This window comes from Anas platyrhynchos, chromosome 12 (assembly GCF_047663525.1).
Source record: "Anas platyrhynchos isolate ZD024472 breed Pekin duck chromosome 12, IASCAAS_PekinDuck_T2T, whole genome shotgun sequence".
NCBI lineage: Eukaryota > Metazoa > Chordata > Aves > Anseriformes > Anatidae > Anas > Anas platyrhynchos.
In genome coordinates this window covers 2,179,118-2,200,387 of record NC_092598.1, presented here as the reverse complement: position 1 = coordinate 2,200,387, position 21,270 = coordinate 2,179,118, and the positions used below count along the sequence as shown (strand labels likewise).

The 21,270-nt window shown below is 38.5% G+C and overlaps 1 protein-coding gene across 7 annotated transcripts in view; it reads left to right on the top strand.

Annotated features, from left to right (window-relative positions):
- BANP (BTG3 associated nuclear protein) overlaps positions 1-21,270 on the top strand; it is a 144,918-nt gene that overhangs the window by 86,007 nt on the left and 37,641 nt on the right. For 2 of the 7 annotated variants that reach the window (XM_072043900.1, XM_072043899.1), the window contains exons 12-13: positions 4,669-4,739; positions 5,400-5,433. The exons of the other annotated variants lie outside the window; for them this stretch is intronic. In XM_072043900.1, coding sequence (XP_071900001.1) covers positions 4,669-4,739; positions 5,400-5,418 — 90 coding nt within the window. In that variant the 3' untranslated portion in view covers positions 5,419-5,433. Of the gene's footprint in view, positions 1-4,668; positions 4,740-5,399; positions 5,434-21,270 lie in introns of those variants that run through there. 7 annotated transcript variants of the gene reach the window in all.

The following is a 21,270-nucleotide window of genomic DNA, read 5'->3' as shown; positions in this document are numbered from 1 at the left end:
GCTGAAAAAAAAATAAAAATCTTCTGTTCAAGGCAAAGTAAACAAAATCTTGAGCAGCAAAATCTCTAATGTATTTATGGCATTTTTTTTAGTCAGTTCAGCTTTTGGCAAAGTGCAACATGAAGGAAATGGCTTTCCATTAATAATAGAAGATTCAAATTTGACCCTGCTTTCATGCTTCATTTCAGTGACGCAGGTAAAGATTTGTTTTGGGAGCAAATAGTAAATTCCAGCAGATAGTTGGCTCTAAGAGCAGAATATAATGTCTGTGTTTTAAACATAGAGCTTTTCCCTTGCGCTTCTCGAGATTTAGACATTATGTCACACAACTATTTTCGTCTTCTGTTCAGAAGTCCCAGCTCCCAATACAATATCTTAATGACCTATCGAGTCTTGCACTCCTACCTTTCTCACATCACAAACTTAGTTGCTTTTCTTTGGCTTACTGATCAAAAGTAGTAAAGTGTGCAGGAATGTGTTAAAACCAGCTTGTTTTAATACTGAAAAATATTACTTTTTTTTTTTTTTTCCAAATTATTTGTTTCTTTTTGTGTAAGTGTTCTGGTTGGTGGAAAAATTAATAAAGATGATTTGTGGATCACTTATAGGTACTTTGATACCGTCCCTGAACGAGAGTCCATAGAGTGATCTGGTGGTTGTAAAGCAAGGCTGTTTAATGAAGGTTTTGGAAAAGGATAATATTTTCTGTCATCTTTTTTTTATTTTTCTCCTAAGAGGGTGGGTTGTTCCATTAAAATTCCATTCAAGCAGACAGGAGCATTTATAATGCTCCAAAGAATATGTTCTCTATTTTGGAGTATATTATGTTCTTTATTCACCCAAATCTTGTTTTAATATTGCTGTAAACTTAATAAGAAGAGATGAGATATGAAGTGATAATCTTTTAAATATAAGGAAAAATAATTTTCTCTACCTTCATAGAAGGCATAGGTCTAAGCTGTCTCTTATTAGAGATTTTGGTAATAAAAATCTCTGCTTGTAGAATAGCAGTCATCACAAAGCTATCTTGCTGTGCTAATCTACAGAAATCATTTCTTTTTTGTTTTGTTTATTTTTTAATGCTCTTCATTTATGATTTTTCTCATCATGTGATATGAGCCCCGTCTTTATGCTGCAAATAGGTCCTTATCCCATCGCTTTGCATGTTGTAATAGTTCCCTGCTCAGTTATTTGAAGTAGTAGGGATGCCCCTAGCATCATGTGTGTTTTCAGAAATCACTGTCCCACGTTCCAGACTTCAGCCCAAGAAAAATTTGGGGGATGAACGGTACAATTGGATTGTCAGTGCCTGTGATGGGTTGACATCATATATTTTATATATCCTTAGCTGGATAGCAACTACTTGCTTGCTGCTGGCTGACCCTGCTGATTGCTTATCTGCTCGGCACGGAGAGATCTCATTTCATCCCGATGAAAAACAAAATACTTGCGTGCATGTGTATGTGTTGTCAGCTTGCTAAATGGCAGGTATAGAGTTCAGGCCATTAAAACACAGTTAAACTTTGCACCGCATTAAGTACAACAGTAAATCTTGATGATTTAGACCTGTCTCCAGATTTCTGTATTGTCTGCCTATGTTAAATGATGTGTGGGATTTTTTTTGGTGTTTCACAAATGGTGGTCATGACTTACTAAATTTTTTGTGACCAATTGAAATGTGTGAAAAAGTGAAACAGCTTCCCTGTTTCATCTTCTCTCTTTTAAAACGTTTACTTTTTTGAAGGGTATGGCCACAACAGCTATCCCTTTTTAAAATTAAACCACAGTGACTTGTTTGCAAATGAAGAACAAGCTTATCTTTTAGACAAAAACCTGTGTGGCTTACATGGACTTTCCAGCGCTTTTGCAAGATAATGTTAAGCAGTGAGATTTCACCAGCTGATAGACTTTGCATGTCTGCTGTTTGGTTTTAATCCTTTCCATAGTTCCAATATATTTTCAGTCCACTTTTTCAGAGTTCTTAAATTCTTAAAATTTTTTCAAGCAGCTGAGGAAATACCTAATTGAAGAAGGATGATCAGAGAGCATCCCTTTGTGATTTGTATGCTGACTTAGAACAAACCATTTAGTTCTGCAGTTGGATATTTTTAACAGTTAATGTTCGTTTCATGCAGATTCTGACATTAAAAAACTACAAAATGACCAATTTGTGGCTTATTCTAGAGACTGAAATCCCGCATCAGCAGCACAGCTTTCAGTTCTGAGCTCAGATGCTATTTTAATTATCTGAAATATATTTAGTGTATTGAAAATCTTTCTGTGTTACTGAGAGTAACATTTGGAAAGTGTATTTGGAAAATCATCCACAGCAGCATGCTTTAGACGTTTCTTTCGTGTTCTGTGAACAGAAGTCTTCTTTCTGGAATAAGTACTTTAAATTATAAACTTGATTGATTTTATTTGATCCAGTCTGCTGGGATTAATTGTTGTATACAGGCTCCATCAATTACTCATCTAGAGCTATCAGTTCCTGACTGGTCTGGAAGCAAAAAGCAGTAGTTGTGCTTCATGCACAGATACTCTTTTCCTTTGATAGAAACCCTGGGCTCCAACCAGGACCAGGCTATGAGTGAGTCTGTTTTATATATTGCTTCATTTATTATTATTATTACAACTGTTTTGAAACATATCATTCCATACTTCTGGAATGGTGCTAAATATTTGTGTTAAACCCTACAAGCATTGCAGAGTTCACCAGCAGCAAGCGTTATAATCAAGTTATTTATCATGTTAGTGTGATTTTTTACTTACTGGTTTGTTACAAGTGGCTGGTAATGACACTGAAATGAGGTATCTGTCCCGCAGCAGTAACGCAGAAGGAGGTGCTGTCTTCAAATCCAGCCCATCTCACTTAGTCCTGGAAATAAAACACAACCTGGGTTTTGCTGCAGAGCTGGTACTGTGGTGTTGACTCCAAAACTGTCAGTTCCTTGGTTTCAATGGTCAAGAAAATGAGGGTTGTATAAGTTGCTTTAATGCATCAGGCTCAGACAGAGGCAAAATGTCGATGGTGCCAGTAGGTAAGGAGAGGAAACAACCAGCAGTGAAAAAGATACGAGTCGGTACTTTTAATTTCCAGGTGTGTTGTGCAATTTTGGGGAAATTTATTAACAAAAAGGCAGGTATTAAAGCATTTTGCATGAATAGCAGTAGGAAGACTGTAGCGTGTGTGTCAAGGGTAGGATATCTGCTGTGCTGGATGCGTGAGCAAAGGAGGGGTGCACGTAGAGAGCAGAAGGGGCTGTAAGAAACACCAAACCAGAGACCATGCTCTGAAAAATGAATGAGATTGTTTCACCAACAGCACAGTGACTTCTGTTGTTGGCTTTGGTGGTGGGATTGTGTTCTCCTTCAAGGTTAATGTATTTTATAATAGCTCAATATACAAAAGAGACCGTATTGATTGGTAAAAGGGCTTGTATGGAGATAGAAAGGAGTTGCAAACAGAAATATGCCAAAACTCATTAGCAAAGATAAAGTTTTTGTCAACAAAGTTCCCTCTTTGTATGTCTCACCCACATATGAGTTGTTTGCATTTTGGTGTGAAACCAGACTGCAGGTTTCCTAAAAAAAATAAAATATCTGTTCTGTCTGTGTATCTGTGCAGTACCTGGGAACAGGACATTGATCTTCAAAGGTGTATAGGAAAATACCAAATAATTTTAGCTTTTGGTGTGTATTTTTTGTTGTCAGTGGTGATACCTCAGAGATTCTATCAGAAACATGGGGAAAGGAGTGATCAGTGAATCATCTGTTCCGAGTTAAACGAAATATGACTTAATCCTGAATAATGGGAATGGAACTGTCAGGAACATTTGCACTGGCTGAATTCTTTTCCAAGTGATGCTAAGAGTTTTACTATTATTTGGTGTCCAATAAGTTCAACACTGGACTCTTAACAATAAAAAAAATCACTCATGAAGTTAATGAAGCCCAAAACCTGAGGAACAGATCCTTCTTCCATAGATTCTCCAAATTACTATGGCCTTCATCTGGGTCTGTGTATGCTGTTGGAGTAGATTAGCAGTAGTTGAGGAAATTCAGGATTCTGAATGATTGAACCAGAAATGGGTAGGTAAAACTGTTCAGGGACACTTTGATCTGTTCTTTTAGAAAATACGATTATGTAAAAGCATTCACTAGGTACATCAGCTGCAAATGTCTTCATTAGAAATTCTCCTTTCCTTTGGGAAAGCTTAATTTACATCATTAGCTTTGAAGAATACAGGTCTTGATGTACCGTGTGACTTTCTGGAGTTTTTTTTATTGATGATACACGCATGCTGTAGTTTTCCATGTGTTGAGTAGAGTACTTTTCACTATTACGGGAGTGTAGTGGAATATATTTTGAGGCTGCTGTCAAACTTGATTTTAAAAAAAATCTGTCACTGACCTTTACCAGAGCAGAGTTTTGGCCACCGATGATAGTTTAGATCGAGACAGACTGTTAACAAAAAAGGAATGACGCCATTATAAAATCAGAACATCTGAATTCAGAATTGGCCCCTCTTTTTCTCTGGACATATGTTTTTATAGTAGAGCAGCACATTTAATAGCTTGCTACACTGCTAGAAGCTGCAGTAAGTATCACTGAATTGTAAATTCCTTCTGCTCTGTACAACAATTCAGTATCCCTTGTTTTTCTAGAAAGTTGTGATGGAAACTTGCGGCGAATCTAGGAGTCAGAGGAACAAAAAAAATTTGTGGAATGTTGCAGAGTAAGTTGACCAAAGGGACGATGTTACAGCTCTTGATCTTGTTGTCAGCAGTAGCAGCACTAATGCCTGGGTATCAGTCCTTGTTTCCTGTAGCACTTTCAGTGTGCAATCACGCTATAGTGAACAATAAGTAAATTAAAGGTTCATTAGCTTTGGTGAAGGCTGATGACTTCTGTGCTGTGTTGGAAGCCAGCATCTTCAAGAGTGAATTAAGGACATTCCATGCTTATTAACCCAGTTTTAATCTTATTTCCAGTTCTATTACATCAGACTAGGACAGATTGTTTTATAGGTTCATTTATTGCTCATTTTATAACTTTTCCCAGCCTGAAATATTAAGTAGAAGAGTCTTTCCTTTCAGCCTCTATCTAAAGTCTATAAAAATTGTGAAATTATAACAGTGGAATTGAGCTTCTCAAATGTCAATACCGACTGAGAAAGCTTTTGACCTACCTCATTGTTTCTCTCCTTAATTACTTTAAATTTTCAGACAAATCAGTATTTTTCTGTCCTAAGAATTTCCTGTAATGAAAAACCTTTTAATTGAGAGTAATGCATAACTGTAAAAGCCGAAAGTATATTTCCTTAAAAAAAAAAATCAATGCTATTTAAATTATCCCTTGAAAGTGAATAATGTCTCCTTAAATTTGTTTTCCTCAGACCAGGAAAATGCAACTAACAAGTCGGTGGTTTTCCCCTGATGAAATTCTGTAATGACACATGGCATCCAGCAGCTGTTATTCCAAGCATTTGCAAACAGTACTGATCAAGAAAAGAACTTATGTCCCAAACTTCAGCCATTGCAATTAATTGGTTTGTTTTTTATTAAAGTCAGATCTTGATGTCAGTACAACAACTGACATTTATTTTGAAATTTTTCTAAATTCATACAAATGGTATATTAATTCCAAATGTTGGATTTGTTGAGAATTGCATTTTCCATTTCAAGTAAAACATTTTATGAAGATGATAAATTGATTTGTCATCTGTTTGCATTTTTACTGTAATTATTATTAGAGCAGAAATTGGTGCAAAATGTTTGAATGAAATAAAAAACCTCGCTTTTTTCAACCTGACAGAGTGCAAAAACTGAAAGCTAAAAAGTCCCCTGACTTCCTCGCTTTCCCGATTCAGAAAGTTTTTTCTGTTTTCGCTTCACTGAGAAAAGCTGCAGAATAATAAGTAAACGTGTTGAATATATGGGGGTGAAAACATATACATATGCACAAAAATGATTTAATTTTTCAATACTTAAACCAAAATATATCAAAGGGGAAAAATGAAAGTCACAATTATTTTGTATTGTTTAAAAAAAAAGATAATCCATTCTGTTTTAGAATAATCTTTTTAAAAAGTGTGAACTTTCACAATGATAGTAATAATAATGGTAGCTGTCTTCTGTGTGCCTCTGATGTATTTAGTTTTATGGGCCGTTACATTTTATGGTTCAAGTGACACTATCTGTATTGTTGTGGATAGCGTCTTAGCAGAAGGAATGATTTGTGCCCAGCTCTGTAAGCGCAAGATCTTGACTTTTTGAAGTTGTCTGTTAGATTTAATAACATATGTGGTCCCTCTGCCTGTGAAATGAAGAATAAACGCATATAAATCTGTCTTCCCAAGCATGTAGCCTATGTAGCTGTGCTGCAAGTGCCATGGGAGATGAATTTTAAAAAGAAATAAAGATGACTTCTCAGCTATGACCATGCAGAGCACAGTTCTGTGTCCCTTAGAAGCACTGAGCAGGTGATGCACTCTGAGAGAAAGTTACTTGAACCTTACGCTGTTTACTTCCTATCTGTGATTGTTACGGATAATGCAAAGATTGAAGTTTTGTAGCTAAGAGACTTGTTTTGACAAAGCTACTTTAAAGGGGAGGAAAAATGCAGACAGAAGGGAGGTCTCAGATCTTTTTTTTTTTTTTTTTAGAAATAAGGTTGTATTACATGTCCACTAAAAGTAGCACAAACCTTATTTTTCTATTTTGAAAGCATGTATTTCGTATTTTGATAGGAAGCAAGGAAGCTTTGTTTTTGAGGGCAGAAGCTTGACAGAAACCGGCTCTTGACTTGCAGTTTTGCACAGACTTCTCTTATATTGGAACATTAATTGCATCTTAGCTGGAAATTTGAAGTTGCTTTAGAATTATTTTGATTCTGGAGGTTTATTTTCTACGAAAAACAGCATGGATCTTCTATTCTCAGGATTATGTGGCAACATCTTAAGAATTAGCTTAAATAAAAACATCATTTATGTGCCGTTCTTTGAAGCCTTTTTGAACTGTTTCTTTTAGGTCAAAAAGTAGACTTTCTCTACTCCCCATATGTCTCCATATGTCTAATCAGGGACTTGTTTCTCCCTCAGGATAGTCTTTGGCATCTTTTTTCTTCAGTTGCTCCAGGAAAAGTTTGGCTCCTTTAGGATCTTCTTATTTTGGCTTTGCTTTGGTTTCCCCTGGTCTCGGTTCTCATAGCCCCATCAAAGGCTGCTTTTCTGGCTCCTTCCTGGCCTGACATTCCTTCTTGGTTGTGCTTTTTGCTGAAACTTCATGAATATACTGCACTAGCGCCTTTGAAGTATGCTCGTGCCACTTTTGTTCAACTGGTTTCAAAAGCCTAGCAGCCTTTCTCAAATTCAGAGTGATTTGGGCAACTCAGTCCCTCGGGTTCCTTCGTGACTGCCAGGTATAATTTCAGCAGCTTGCTCTCTGCCAGGCTTTCGGCTCTTTTATCCCAATGTGGGCAGGAACACAAAGGTTCTGGCACAACACCATAAATGTGATCTCAAGTTATGACTTCATGTAAAAATTACAACATTTGAGAGCGAGTGGTAATTGAGATCAGAAAACATAAGGGAGCATCACTTTTTTGTTTTCATTTCCTGCTTGGTGGTTTGTTATTTTTGTGTTACCATCGTCTCTGTTGAATCAGTCCTTGTTGATACCATCTTTATTCATTACAAGTCAGTCCCATGTTATATAGTCAATCCTTCCTGCACAGCCTTTCCTGATAGCAATGTGGGAGTTCTAAAATATTTATATTCTAAAACAAACTTAATTGTGCCAGATCATTGCTCTTTCCAAGTAACAGACCACTATCGTGCTCTTGCATATCAAATCCTATAGCTTTATATCACTGTGCAATGTGTAAAAAAAATAAACCTTAAAATGTGATCCAGTTGTACATATCTCAGAAAAAAAAAAAAAAAAGGTGATGGATTTAGAGTTAATGATTATGCTTAATTTCAGACAGCAGAACTGAAATGTTCCTTGACCAGCACGGTATGGCATTAGGGACAGCTCCTTTACGAGCTGAGTTTTCGAGGCAAGATATTTGTAGAGGGTTATCAACCGTATGCTGTTATTTTGGGCTGCCAACTTGGAACAGAACATAAAACAAATAAATATATATATATATCAAAACACAGAAATGAACACATACAGTCTTTCAGAAGTCTCATGGGATCATTGAATTCCATGTTGTACCAGGCATAAAAAGGAAACGGAGGATATCCTCAGTGGGAGAATGGAGGATTTAAACCAACATGCATTGGAGCTGAAATGTGCTAGGTGTTCAGGAACGTTTAAGCCCGAATGGACTGAGTACAACAAAAAGGAATGCAGTTGGGCAGCAGAAGCTGGTTTTGACACACTTGATGCACTTAGCAATTTTCTTTCAACTGAAAGGGAAAAAAAATGTAACTGTGAAATTGGATTGAAGAAATTAGAGCAGTGCTGCATTCCAGGAAGATCTGAAATATAGGGGAGAGATTTATTTTTACCTTCATAGGCAGAATGTAGTAAAAGAGGTTGAAATCATAGAAAATCCTGTGACTAATCAAACTTTCAAGAGCCATTTTTTCAATTTTGAAGGTTTTTTATTGTTAGTGTGATTTAGCATGATAAGAGATGAGATCGCGATTGTAATCTGATGGAAAAAAAACTCAGCAGCAAAATGCTTTTCAAAGCGGTAGAATTTGTCCATCAAAGCAAGGCGCTCAGTTTGTAGCAGAAACTGCACGGGTCTGGTGCTGCAGGCGTGGTGTGGAATACAAAACACCACAGGAGGAGAGACCTGAAGCCACGAAGCACATGGATCATAGAGCTGGAGCCCAGCTCTGTGTGTGTTAAACATTTTGTTTTGTTTCATCCAGCAGCTCTGCCTCCTCACAAAGATGGGAGGCCTGTAACGAGGGCCCATAAAAAGCAAAATTCCATTTTTATATGGATTTTAATCTTTTTAAAAGTGACGGTTTTCTCAGATTATCATCTGAGTTCAGCTCAGTGCTGGAGATGCTCTGTTGAAAATTACAGCGTGATTTTGATAGCAGTGATGGCCAACGGACAGCCCAGGGGGGCAATTTGGCCTGCCAGAAGAATTTACTGACTGGGCGCACGGTCATTGCAGCAGTGTCGGCTGCATTCATGTGCTAGAAAAATCTCTTCTGAGTCTCAGCAGCACTGTCACTATATTTGGATATGTCCTCAGCAGGGAGGAAAGGAGATAAATAATATGCCGGAGTTGGACTGACTGACTCATGGACACCAGAGCTCGTGTGGAGGAGAGGGCCCCGCGGAGTAGGCCGAAGATGGCGTGTGCTTGAAGCTGAGGAGATGTTCGGGGTGGAGGTCAGCTCCTGCACTGGGGGAGGACTGGGAGGATGAGAGGAGGATGTCTGGAGGCCGGGTGAGCTGGGGCACAAGGGTGAGGAGAAGCCACAAAGGAGTTCCTGTGGGCTTTGGGCTCGCAGCATGGCTTGGGCTGGGCAGGTGCTGGCCTAGTGAGTGTGGGAGCGGGGGGCTGCATCTGGGTGTTTAGAGGAGTGGATTGCAGAAGAGGCAACACACAGCTGAGTTTAAAAAGAGAGAAAGAAATTGTAACGTAGTGTGTCAGATCCTGCAGGGTCACACGATTAGAGAAGAACAAGGGGTGTGGAGAAAAGGTCATGTTAACAGCAAGGCTTTGAGTCCGAAGCAGGAGGTTCCTACGTAAGAAATAGTCTGAACCAGCAGGCTGTGAATGCTGATGGGTAAAAATGACTTACAGACTTGATTGAAAATCTTTCCCTAGCCCCTCCACACCAAAACAAACAAAGGCAACAACAACAAAAACACAAGAAAAAAAAAAAAAAGAAAAAAAAACACCATAGGGAGCCCCAGGACTGTGACAGTACAGAGCTGACCTAAGCCTTTGTGCACTTCTTCTACCTCTGTGTAATTGGGACTGAAGGCCAGGAACCAGTAGGTAGCAGTTGCTAAATAAATTATGCACTGGTACCGTCAGACAGAGGAGGAGGTTTTGGCCTTAATACAGCCATGTGAAAAGTTTTCATGAGTTGTCTCTGAGAGGCCAGCTGACCATCAGCCACTAACTGGTATTGCCAAATAGAGCAAATGGGTGATATCCCACTAGAATACAAAGATTATTTTTTTGACTGCAGATATATGATTAGCCAATGAAGCAGAAAACTCTTAGACATTTTGTTTGCAGACATTATTTCTGGAGTTTTAGCCAAAAGCACAGTGGAACAAAGACCAGAGTTAAATTTAGTACATGTCAACCTGATCAAAAACAACTCTACACAAACAAACCCCCGTCCAGATTCAGACACAATGTGGCCTGTAGTTGCCAGAGCTACCACAGAGGATGGGATCTTGCAGAAAGCAGTAAAAGCTATTAATTACAGCAGAAGGCTTGAGGCAACTTATCTCCAGTGTCAGCGTGTGAATTCAGTAGGCCTTTTAGTGACTAGAGATTTTATTTAGAGGTAGCAAACTTGGGGTTTCACTTCTTCTGCTCAAAAACAAGTATTAAAAAAGATGCATTATGGCTGTCTGAGGATTAAAACAAATCTTCAGAGAGCACTAGAAAGTTTAAAGTAGCCTCAGATCAATGAAAAAAACCTTGCACCCTGAGCTGTGCGAGATACTGTAAAGTTGCAGAATAGCAGTGATGAAGCATTGAATGTCACCTCTTGACATTTTGTTCAAGGGAATAATGAAAACAAGAATGCCTGCACTGTACAGAAAGTGATGTCAGCATTGGACTGAAGGATAGGAGACTAATGCATTAATAATATTTTTGTTTTTGTCTCATGAAAATGACACTGGGCCTGCGATGGGAAGGAGCAGTTGCAAGCAGCAGGGATGTCTCATGAGCATGCTTGGTGCTCGTGCGTGAGAGCCGACCCACGCAGGCACAGTATACAGTAGCAGAAGATAGATGCACCATTCCTGGGAGGAAAAAAAGTGATTTTGCCAGAAAATATTTCAAATAGGCGAGTGCTGGAGGATGAAACTATGAATGTCAAGGCAAGGAACAAGTGAGCAAGCCCCATTACGTGAGCAACACCAGTGTTTTAAGAGAGCCCATTAGGTTCAAGCATTGGCACGTTACACTAACAGAACAATGTTTAACTGCTAAACACAAGATTGGCTGTAACTATTGTGTGTTGTGTTAAAGTTGTTCTTTAAATCTTTTAATGTGTTTCTACGTTGCTGAGCTCCCCAGGCCAGCAGCAAGGCAGTGGAAGTCCGGCTGCCGCACACATAATGCCAGGTTGATCCAGATCCTTACATTTTCCTCTTCAGCTGCTCTGTTAATTTAAGGGACATAGCAGCTGTGCAGAACAACCTGCATGATCTTGTCACCTTTCCCTTTGAGTGCTGCCTGGTTGGATCTCATCGGCAGGAGAAAATGATGATTGCCGAGTCCTTACTGCTTTCATTTCTTCCTTCTGAAGGGATAGGTCTGTTGATAAATATTTTCACTTGTTTTGTGTCAATACTATGATATTGTTCTTAGAGTAGCTTCAGACAGCCTTTATCTTTTATATCTTTATGGTGTTGTTTATATATCAATGTTTACAGGGAATTGTCTTCACAGCAGTCTGTGTATTATCGCTAAAGCAGATTGTATTCATTAAGCCTCTTGCAACCACAGAACTGATCAGAATATGAAGTATTTCACAACAGAGTAAACAAAGGCGAGTTTGTGGTCACAAGTATCCGACGTGTTCTCCCAGAGAGGCTGGGAAGCATTGGTTTCACGTTCTTGTCATTGCTGTGGCTTTTAATTCCCATTGCTTGCAGGCTCTTTGGATCAGGCAGGGTGAGGATGGAAGATACCATAAATTTCTCAGCATTTAAACTTGGGGAGTGTGAATCATTTCTTTCTTGGAATAGCTTAAATAGAAAACTAGGATCCAACCTGATGAGAAAAACGTGCAAAACCTTTTTTTTTTTTTCTTTTTTTTTCCCCCGTTTAATTTTTTTTTTTCTCCAGACTATTTTTATCATGAACACTTTCAGAAATGTAAGAAACTTTGAGTTGTAGTAACACTTGCAGAATTAGAGCACTGTAAAGAGGTATTTTGTTAGGAAGCTTATTTTAAGGAACAGTAGAGTTCCAACCAATTAGGGGGGAAAAAAAAAAAAAAGATTTGTCCAGGATAGTTTGCATTAGATTATGAACAATTTCTGCAACGTTTGGAAAGTTAGAAATTGGTTGGATTTCCTCCTGAAGAGATGTAACATCATTTCTAATGCATGTTACAGCAATATCAGATGTCAGAACCGTAAGAGAACTTATATCTCACAGAGGCAATGCCAAAAGTATTGCAATGTGTTCAGTAATTCCCTGGTTTTATAAGAAGCAGTGGATTATATTCACTTGAATCTTGCTCAGTTCCTGTGTCATTCTTTGGACATTTTATCTTGATGATTTCAAAATACCGAACAAGAGAAAAACATCTCGGTGGAGATCAATTTAGTGACTCTCATTCCTAAAAGAAATATTGACATACTTTGTTGTTTTAGGACTTGGATTTATGGTTCTTGGGGATCTAGTCCATCCCTTAATGTCATATAATCTATTGAGTGCTGAACTGAAAGCCAAAACTACTCCTCAAATCCTGTGCCTGCTATTGCTAAGTATAACTTTAGAAAATGTACCGTCACTGGTAGTATGAAGGAGTGAGTATAGCCACTAACAGTTTGCAAAAAAAAGTGACATTTCTGCATTATAAAGTTGAATGTGTAGGGTTTTATTGACATAATAAATGAACCAGTCCAAAGATTTTGCATACAGAATGGGGATTCATACAACATGCAGTCAGTTCCATCACAGGGCAAGGGTTCACATTAACCTGCACTCTTTTTTCGTTGATGGACTTGGAAAGTTTACCTTCCTGTTCTCCCTTTGTTGTGTGAGAAAGGGAGATAACAAAGAGAATCTAGAATTCATGTCTAGAATCTGGCTTAATGATTTTAAAATTGCAGCCTTATAAATTATCATCTTATATTGTGTTCGTAGTAAAACTTGTATTAATTTTGCCAGATGGAATTGATTCTAACAAGCTGAAAGATTTGGAGGCAAACCCATTCATTTCTAATAAAAATAAAAATTGAAACGGCAACATTTCTAATTCTTTGTAAGTGATCCTGACACTGCAGCACCCAACCTCAAGCCTATAGGCTTTCTTGGTATTTCTAACTTTGGTGAATTGACAGATTGAGTTAACAATAATCTGGAAATTGTTCATCTGAATGCCACTTCTTTTTGAGTGCATTTTTGATTAGTTCTCGATGTGTCCAGCACCGCTTTTTAACTCTTCAGGATTCTCCAGTGGGTTAATGCAGTAGTGAAAAGGTAACTTGAGATTATCCAAAGCCAGCTTGGTCTGATCCAAGGAAGAGTGAGTACATACCTGTAGTGTGTTGCTCTCATGTTTACAGTAATTTTGTTTGACATCTCAAGCTGCCCAATACAAAAAGCACTGTCACAATTCCACGGGGTGGAAGCAAACCTCAAATGTATCTTCTCAGCACCCCTGCCCCTTAAGGCATCTTGAGCTGAAAATGCTTGGTTGGAAAATGCTTTATGTAGGAGGAATTAATGAAGACAACAAATAGAGCAAAAATTCTAGTTTTACAGTGAGTTTCCACATCCCTTAGCAGTGTCTATCTTCATCAATAGACATTCGAGACAAAATCTTGTCTCTGCTGATTGGACGTAGATAAATGGAAGCTGGAAAACTTTTGTATTTCTCCAGAGAGGAGCTAGCTTTGAAAACAATTTGTAGAGAAATTTATTTTTAGATGAGAAGTACTTGCTTTCAAGTAAATTACTATGCTTACAGGGCTGAAGTAGTTGTTAGAGCATCTTTGAAAAGCTAGAAAGTGTAAAATCTATCCCAGTGCTGCTGTGTCGTGACCCTTTGAAAACTGGTGCACCGCAGTGTTTGTTTTCCTGTCTATGTGGTAGGTAATTGCTAGTCTCATCTCTCTTCTAAGGTATTCTGCAGCTGTTTAAGTATTTAAAACCAATACCAAACCTCTTAATAAGGTCTTCTACGTACCGTTTTTATTGAAGTAAAATAAAATTAGGTTATCTGGAATGCATAAAAACTGTGAATTTCAGATTAACTCTGAAATCTTTCTGCTTGAAATCAGTGTATCCCACTTCCTTGGAAAGATTTACTTCTCCATTATTCATTACAAGGGCCTTAAAATTATACTCCAGTGACAAAGCCTTTATTTATTTTTAGACAATTGGCATCCACTTCTGGCTGACCTAGAATGTTTCTTTGATGACAATGTCTGTGATCCAGCTGGGTTTGCTGAATGGTTGAATAAACAAAGACAGATAGTAAAATGTGGGAAAGAAAAGGCTATTTTTATTATATTAGAGAATCTGTCCAGCCAACTCCAGGCCTGATTCTAAATGTCATATCTGTAACAGTACACTTAGTTAAGTGCCCTTGTGGTCTCTGTAGTATTTCTGGAATTTTATCATTATTGGTTTTCAAGGTTATGAGGAGGCTAAGACCAAAAAGTTCAGAACGAAGGTGATTCACAAAAAAAGCCTCTTCCTTCTTCAAGTATGCAGAGTATAACTCAGGTTAAGTGCATAGAAGTCAGAGGAGAGAAGTCTAAGCTTGTTGCTTTCTCATTGTTGTTTCATTTGCTGGCCACTTCTGGTTTATTTCAGCAGCTTCAAAATCAGCTTAATCTGGACGGGATAATGGTGCCTGTAGCAAAGAGCTCCAGGTTATAGAAAATGAAAGAATCTCCTGACTGAAATCAAAATTTACTAAACAGCATCATGATCTGAGTTTCTATTTCTTGCTCAGAAAGAGGAACCTAAACCAGTTACCATGAAAGCAGGCATCGGAGGGCAAAATTTGGCCATGATTCAAATTCCACTGTGAATTTCGAGGAAGTTGGTTTTCTCTGTGGGGCTTAAGACCAAGTGGCAAATAACCTTCTTGCATGTATTTAAGTTTAGTTTTGTATTACAAATAGTGACAAACATCCTGATATTGCAGATCTGACGTTTCACTTGTTGGTTAGAGTCCTTGCAGTAAATGCAGCTCGCAGCAGCTTTGAATCCTCCCCGGAGCTGCTGGCACAGGAGGAGGCGCAGCAAGCCCCGTAATTCTGCGGGGTGTAGTAGCAGCGTGAGCCAATGAAAACCATTACTTCCACTGTAAAAAGCAACGGTACAGCTCAGAGTTCCAGCGTGAAAACATTTTTACAGGGAAAATACTTTGTTTTGCTTTTTTTTTTTTTAGTGGTCATTGCATGTCTGAACAAGAAGCCATTTTTTGGATGTGTAAAATAACCAGATGTGCTCGAGCTCTTAACTACAGCTGCTGTCCTATCGAGATGGGTTATTTCTACCACATGAAACTATTAAGAGTACCCTACAAATGCCCTGCAGGAGCTTTCTGCAATCATAATCATCATGTTTGTCTTGGATTAGGAGCTTTAAAAGATTTACTTAGAATTCTTTCTGTTTATCGGTTTCCAGAATGTAAAAAATGGCCCTTCACATATAATATGCTGAGCTTGATGACTTCAGTGCAATTTTCCATGGTTCCTACTTTCTGCAGTAATAAATAAAATGTAATAAGAATAAATTATAAATATTTATAAGGCTATTTTTGTCTTTTATTAGGTTCTTAAGATATAGAATTTAATAACCCAGCCAAAGCTTCAGTCAGAGCTCTTCTCTTTAACATCAACACAAGTGTTCAAAATTTTATAGTTGAAGACCGGTCTGGTTGACTGCAAAAAAACTCACCTGTATTGGTGCCAAGGAAAGCATCCGGTGAGATAGACGAAACAAAGCCAGCAAACCTTAGACATCCACGCTGGGGTTAGGAAGTTCATAAGACCCAGGCACATTCCAGCTCCCATCCTTGTGCCTCTGTCTCTCTGTTGGGCCCCTTGATTTGACGCTCTTACAGACTTGGTTGCATGCCAGGTGTACCAGGTATGTTTTTTTTTGAAAAATATGTATTAAAAATAAATTTCTTAGGGTTCTAGAAGAGTCACTTTTTATAAATGAGTAACTTCCTATGCAGAAATTCTTACTACAAATAATTCTAGATGATTTATTTTAGCAAATTTGTATTTCATTTTCTGAATGTTTTTCTTGTAAATTTTGGACTTAATTTACATGGAAAAGAATGTAGTTCATGGTTCTAGAAAAGGAAGAAAGCCTTCTTTTAATTTCAGAAAAAGTATTTGGCCCCTCTTCTTCTGTGCCCAGGCCTGAAACCAAAATACCTCCTTAATTTGGCCTTTGCTTTTGCACAGCAGTTTTGTTTTTACTTTCCCTTGTAAAACATGTTGTTCTTAATGTCATAAAAATCCATCTGTATGTCTATTCCTCTGTGGTCGTTCATGTACCTCGTATCGCCAAACAGGGGGGTTGTATTTGGTGTCAGCTCTGTCATTGCCTGCGCCGCATGCCAGGGGCTTAACGGGCAACATCTATTTCTTTTTACCTCTCCTATGAAGATGTAATGCATTGAGATTTTTCTGCTGTTTACGTCACTTCAGGTGCTTTTACCCACTAGGACAAGGAAATTAGGTCTGCAATTGTCACTGCCAACCTCTAAGGTCCTTTTAAAGTGGGGCAAAATTACTGTCTCGTGGTTTCCAAGTACTGCCTTGAGCATGGAAAGGCCAAGTGATAGGTAAGGGTGGTGAGTACCTTTATTCTTCTGGAGAGAGCCTTGTACTGCAGCAAGACCTCTGTCCACAGATATTTCATTTGCCAAACCTGCAACAACGAGATGCTACACTAGCATAGGTCTCTTGAACAAGTTCTGACACTGACTTCAAACCCAAATTTTCACGACTTCCCAAAAAGACTTCAGGGAGCCTAGGAACTGTAGGGTGGGTCACCTTCATGCTGTTCTTCAGAGTTAACATGAGGCAAGGGAACATTATTCAGTGAGATCAAGGAGCTCAAGAAGCCGATTTGCTTCCTTCCAGCTGTGTAGTCCTCTTCCTCTCATTAAACATAAGCAGGGTTCCAGAAAGATAGCAGCAAAGGATTGTGTCAGGAAACCGATGTATACAACACTGCAAAACCCAGCTGCTTTCTCCCATGCTTTTATCCCTTCCTTGCCAATTCAAGAGCACCAGTGACGTACGACGCAGACATCCTTGACTGTACAACGATGGTATGGCAGAGGAGAGCAGCAAAGAATTTGCAGCAAGTTTACAGAATCATTTTTTATCATTGCTGTATAAACCTGGTTGACCAAAGTTACTGAAAGCCCTGAAATCTCAGCATCTTTGGGATCAGTTCCCAATCAATTCCAGTGTCAGCATCATTTGTTACTACCAGCAGTTATAATGGGTTTGTCGGTATCTGCCTCTTCATTGGCGATTGTCTTCTGATAACGTTTAGAGCATTGCATGGGCCTTAGAGTTTCTCCTCAGTTATTTTTCAAGGCCCAGAGAAGTTCACCCCAAGGGAGACGTTTGGATAGCAGCTACACTTCCAATGCGTTCTGCCTCTGGGGATTGTGTTGGCCTTGGATCTTAGTAACAGTTGTAACGCCGAGCTGGATCGTAAAACATGAGAGCAGCTCAGTGACAGCAACTGCTCCAACTCCGCTAGCAGCCCTCAGCAGCTTTGCTTGGTGCCTCTTCCAGTAAAAGTCCACAATTCAGAACATGTAGCTGTACAGATCAAGAAATATTCAGATGTTTTCACCTTCTCTTTTTTTCCCCAGCACATCTGAGAAAGCAGGAGCTCCTCTGCACATTGAGAACTGCCAAAGTTCCAAGATGTTCTGCAGGAGCAAAATACGAACAGTGCACATGCGTCCTTTTGACTTGAGTGGCAATGAAGAAGGGCTCGGTTATTGCAAGTCTTATTAAACATGTGAGGGATCATTAAAAAAAACAAAAAACAAAAAACTATATAATATTTACATGAGGAAAAAAGCCTAACAATGAACAGAATCTTTATAGCAGCTGTGTCATCTGTGCTAGCTACAGAAGCAAAATGCCAAAAGATCAGGAACCCAGAAGATTGGATTAATTAGTTAATAAGCATATTATTTCATGCCAGTGATTTAAGGTCACTAATGACCAAGCCCTTTGTGAAGATCCGTAGCAGACAAAGAAGCAGATCATATTTTTTATTGGCACATTATTCCCTGCTGATGGGGTGGAGCTCTTTTGGTGCTGTTGGAAGGTCGGTTTGCATGTTGCCCTGTACGTGTTCACAGTCAGCCTGGCTGCTTGTGTTGAGCTTTTCCAGAAGGGGGTAAAAAAAACGCAAAAAAGCAGCAAAAAAGTAGTGTGAGCCTCCTGGCTGAGGTGTGCAGCTCTAGAGCTGCTGTGCTCATTTATGACCCAGAAGGCCTTTAAGTGACTGCTCTTGGCAAGGCTCAGGTGTCTGAAAAAGCAGGGTGCTGAAAAGTCATTTAGCAATTCCTAAAGTAATCTCTTAATTAAGGTTAGCCTCTCTGTCAGCTACTAGAATACGCTAGGGCACAGAGCATCTGTATTGCTGAAAAGCTCGTCTAGTTCAACATGTGTAAGGCTGCGTTCAGTTAATTGGGGTAGAATTGCTCTTTTTTTTGCAACTCCAAGAACTGAAGAACAAATGTCGCTGCTTTTTACAGCACCTGCACCATTCCTGCAGAGACAGACCTCGCCTTGCAGTAATTAGGTTAACTTGAGATAAATTGTAGGTGTGCGTATTCCAAGCCCCCTCCTTCAGAAGCTGGCATTCCTGGGGGGTTTTGATGATGACAAAACTGCCCTGATGAGTGCTCCCTGCCTCTCCACAGCAGCGTGGTACACGTGGAGCCGTGCCACCAGGCATGGCCCCGAGGGTGCATCAGACACATAAAGTGCCCTGTGGCTTATAGATCTCAATCGCAGGGAAGCACTTTCTGTTCCAAAAGTATCCTGGCAAAAGATATCACTGGGGTTTAGTCCATAATTTGTAAGTGATTTTTTTTTTTAATTTAATTTTCTGTATTAGCTGTCCATTATTCTGGGAAGAATATCCTAGAGCCACCTGCCTAAATGCAGAAGGGGAACACCTGGTTATATCCTCCCTAATGCTGATCGCTGCAAAGCTTAACATGTTCCTGACAAAGAGAAGAACAGATTGGATGTTCTTTTTTTTTTTTTTTTTTGGTTAAGGAATAGTAGAAAACACCTGCAAAAATGTATGCTGACTATTTTTCTGCTCCCTTATGTAATATTTTCCCTGGGCAACATTCTACATTAATAACGTACATTTTTTATTTTGAAGAATGCTCCAAAAACTGTCCACAAGATAATGGATTAAAGGAAATAATGCAAAAATACCCTGCTGAATATATACTCTCTGTTAGTATTTTCCTATTTATTATTACCTTGTAAAAAAAAAAAAAAATAAAATGAAACCTATATGGGTGGAGGTAGGATTTGTCTGTTTAGTAAAATATATGAGCTTACATTAAATATACTCTAATTTACTACTGCTGGTCTTAGTCATATGTCTAGGCTATAGGATTTTGAAAAAGATACTGATATGAAACAGATGGATAAAAAGAAAAAAAAAGCAACAGATTTTTTAATCACTTTCTGCAGATTTTACTGATAGATGGGGATTTTTTTTTCCATGGACTGTCTTGGTGGTTTTAGTCTGATTATTGGTGTTTGTAGGATGCGAAGTTACAGAGTTTTGAAAAAGCATTATTTAGATGTTAGTGTAAAAATACATACTGTATATTGGAAGAGTGAGGGTTTTTGTTTCTTTTAACTTCAGATGAAAGTTTTCTAGTTTTTATCAGTTTTAGACAGACATTATAAAACAGCATTTTGTCTTATACCTGCCTGGCAAGTAGAGACTGATTGAATTAAGAATTTTGCATGCTAAAAGCTCGAGTATTTCATGTGTTTGTTTTCTTTGTCCAAACTGCATTTCCAGCTGTGTCTGCTTTATTTCTGTTGACAATGTTTAAGTCCGTTCAGCAAAGTACTAAAAAAATATGTATTTGGAATGAGCATCTTGAAAATTTTAGCTAGCAGATAGTGAATTGCTGTAAGGAGAGTGCTCACGTTTCAGGAGGAATGTTATAGATGAGCCATTTTAGAGTGAGGAATTCTTCCTGACACTTAGTTTAGATTGTGCATCACGCCCTGAGATAGTGGGGAGCATGAAATTGGTAAGAATTTACATACTTTTCTACTGTCCAGTAACTGCCTTTTAGTTTTCCCATTTTCTTGTTAGGGGTTCTGCGCATTCATCTGACAGACTCTGAAATTTATAATACTGCTTTTTTAAAAAGTTTTGATATCGACCAAAATTAACAAATATTGTTTTTAGCTATTTCAGCTGTCAGCATGCATTCTTTTGCTAAAGATATGCAACACTCTTTAGTGCGTTCCAATGTACTTGTCGCATATGAATTTAACTTTCAATTACAGCACTTAAACATGGCTTTGAATTCTCTGATGAAGTCTTTAATTAAAAAAAAAATATATATAAATCTGTGGCTCAAATTCAGTTTGGAATTTTTCTTAATTTGCAAAAGCAATGAACAAAATCAAAAGTTAAATGTTATAACAGAAACCTTTTATATGAATTTCAAGTGTGGCTTTATGTAAAGAATATTCTTTTTTTTTATCCAAACTACTTTTTTTCCCTTTAGTAGTTTCGTGCTCTTTATCCAAAGCTCGCCCTGCTGTGCTCAGGCGTTACAGCAGCGGTTCCTTTATAATGAGCAGGCTCCAGCAGCATCTCTCGGCTCTGCAGGGTCCAAGTTAATCTTTGATAACTGGAGCTGATGGTATTGGGTACATAAAACAAGCCTGCTACAAGAGCTGGCAGAACTGTCAGGTTGCTTTTGGAAGCTAATTAAAGTGCTGCAAAAAAGCAAAAGTGTCTTACGATGCTGAACTAAGTCACTAAAATGTAAGGTGAGCTTTTTTGGTCAGTGCCAGAGTGCAGCAAATGCAGCCTGTCGTGCCCATTTGTCTTATTGGGGATTGTAAACTTTCCAACCTCTCTTCCGCATGAAAGAGCCGTTAGGTCTATGGTGTATTTTATTATTTTTCACTGGGCCACTTTCTTTATTATTCTCTTGTTTTGTTGCTAAGATGGGGAAGCTAAAATTGAACACATACATAAAGGCAGTGCACTAAACACCATTTTGAAAAATGGCATAATATTTGTGATTTCCTCCTTTCCCACGCCTTCCACATCTGTTTAGTTTGGCATTA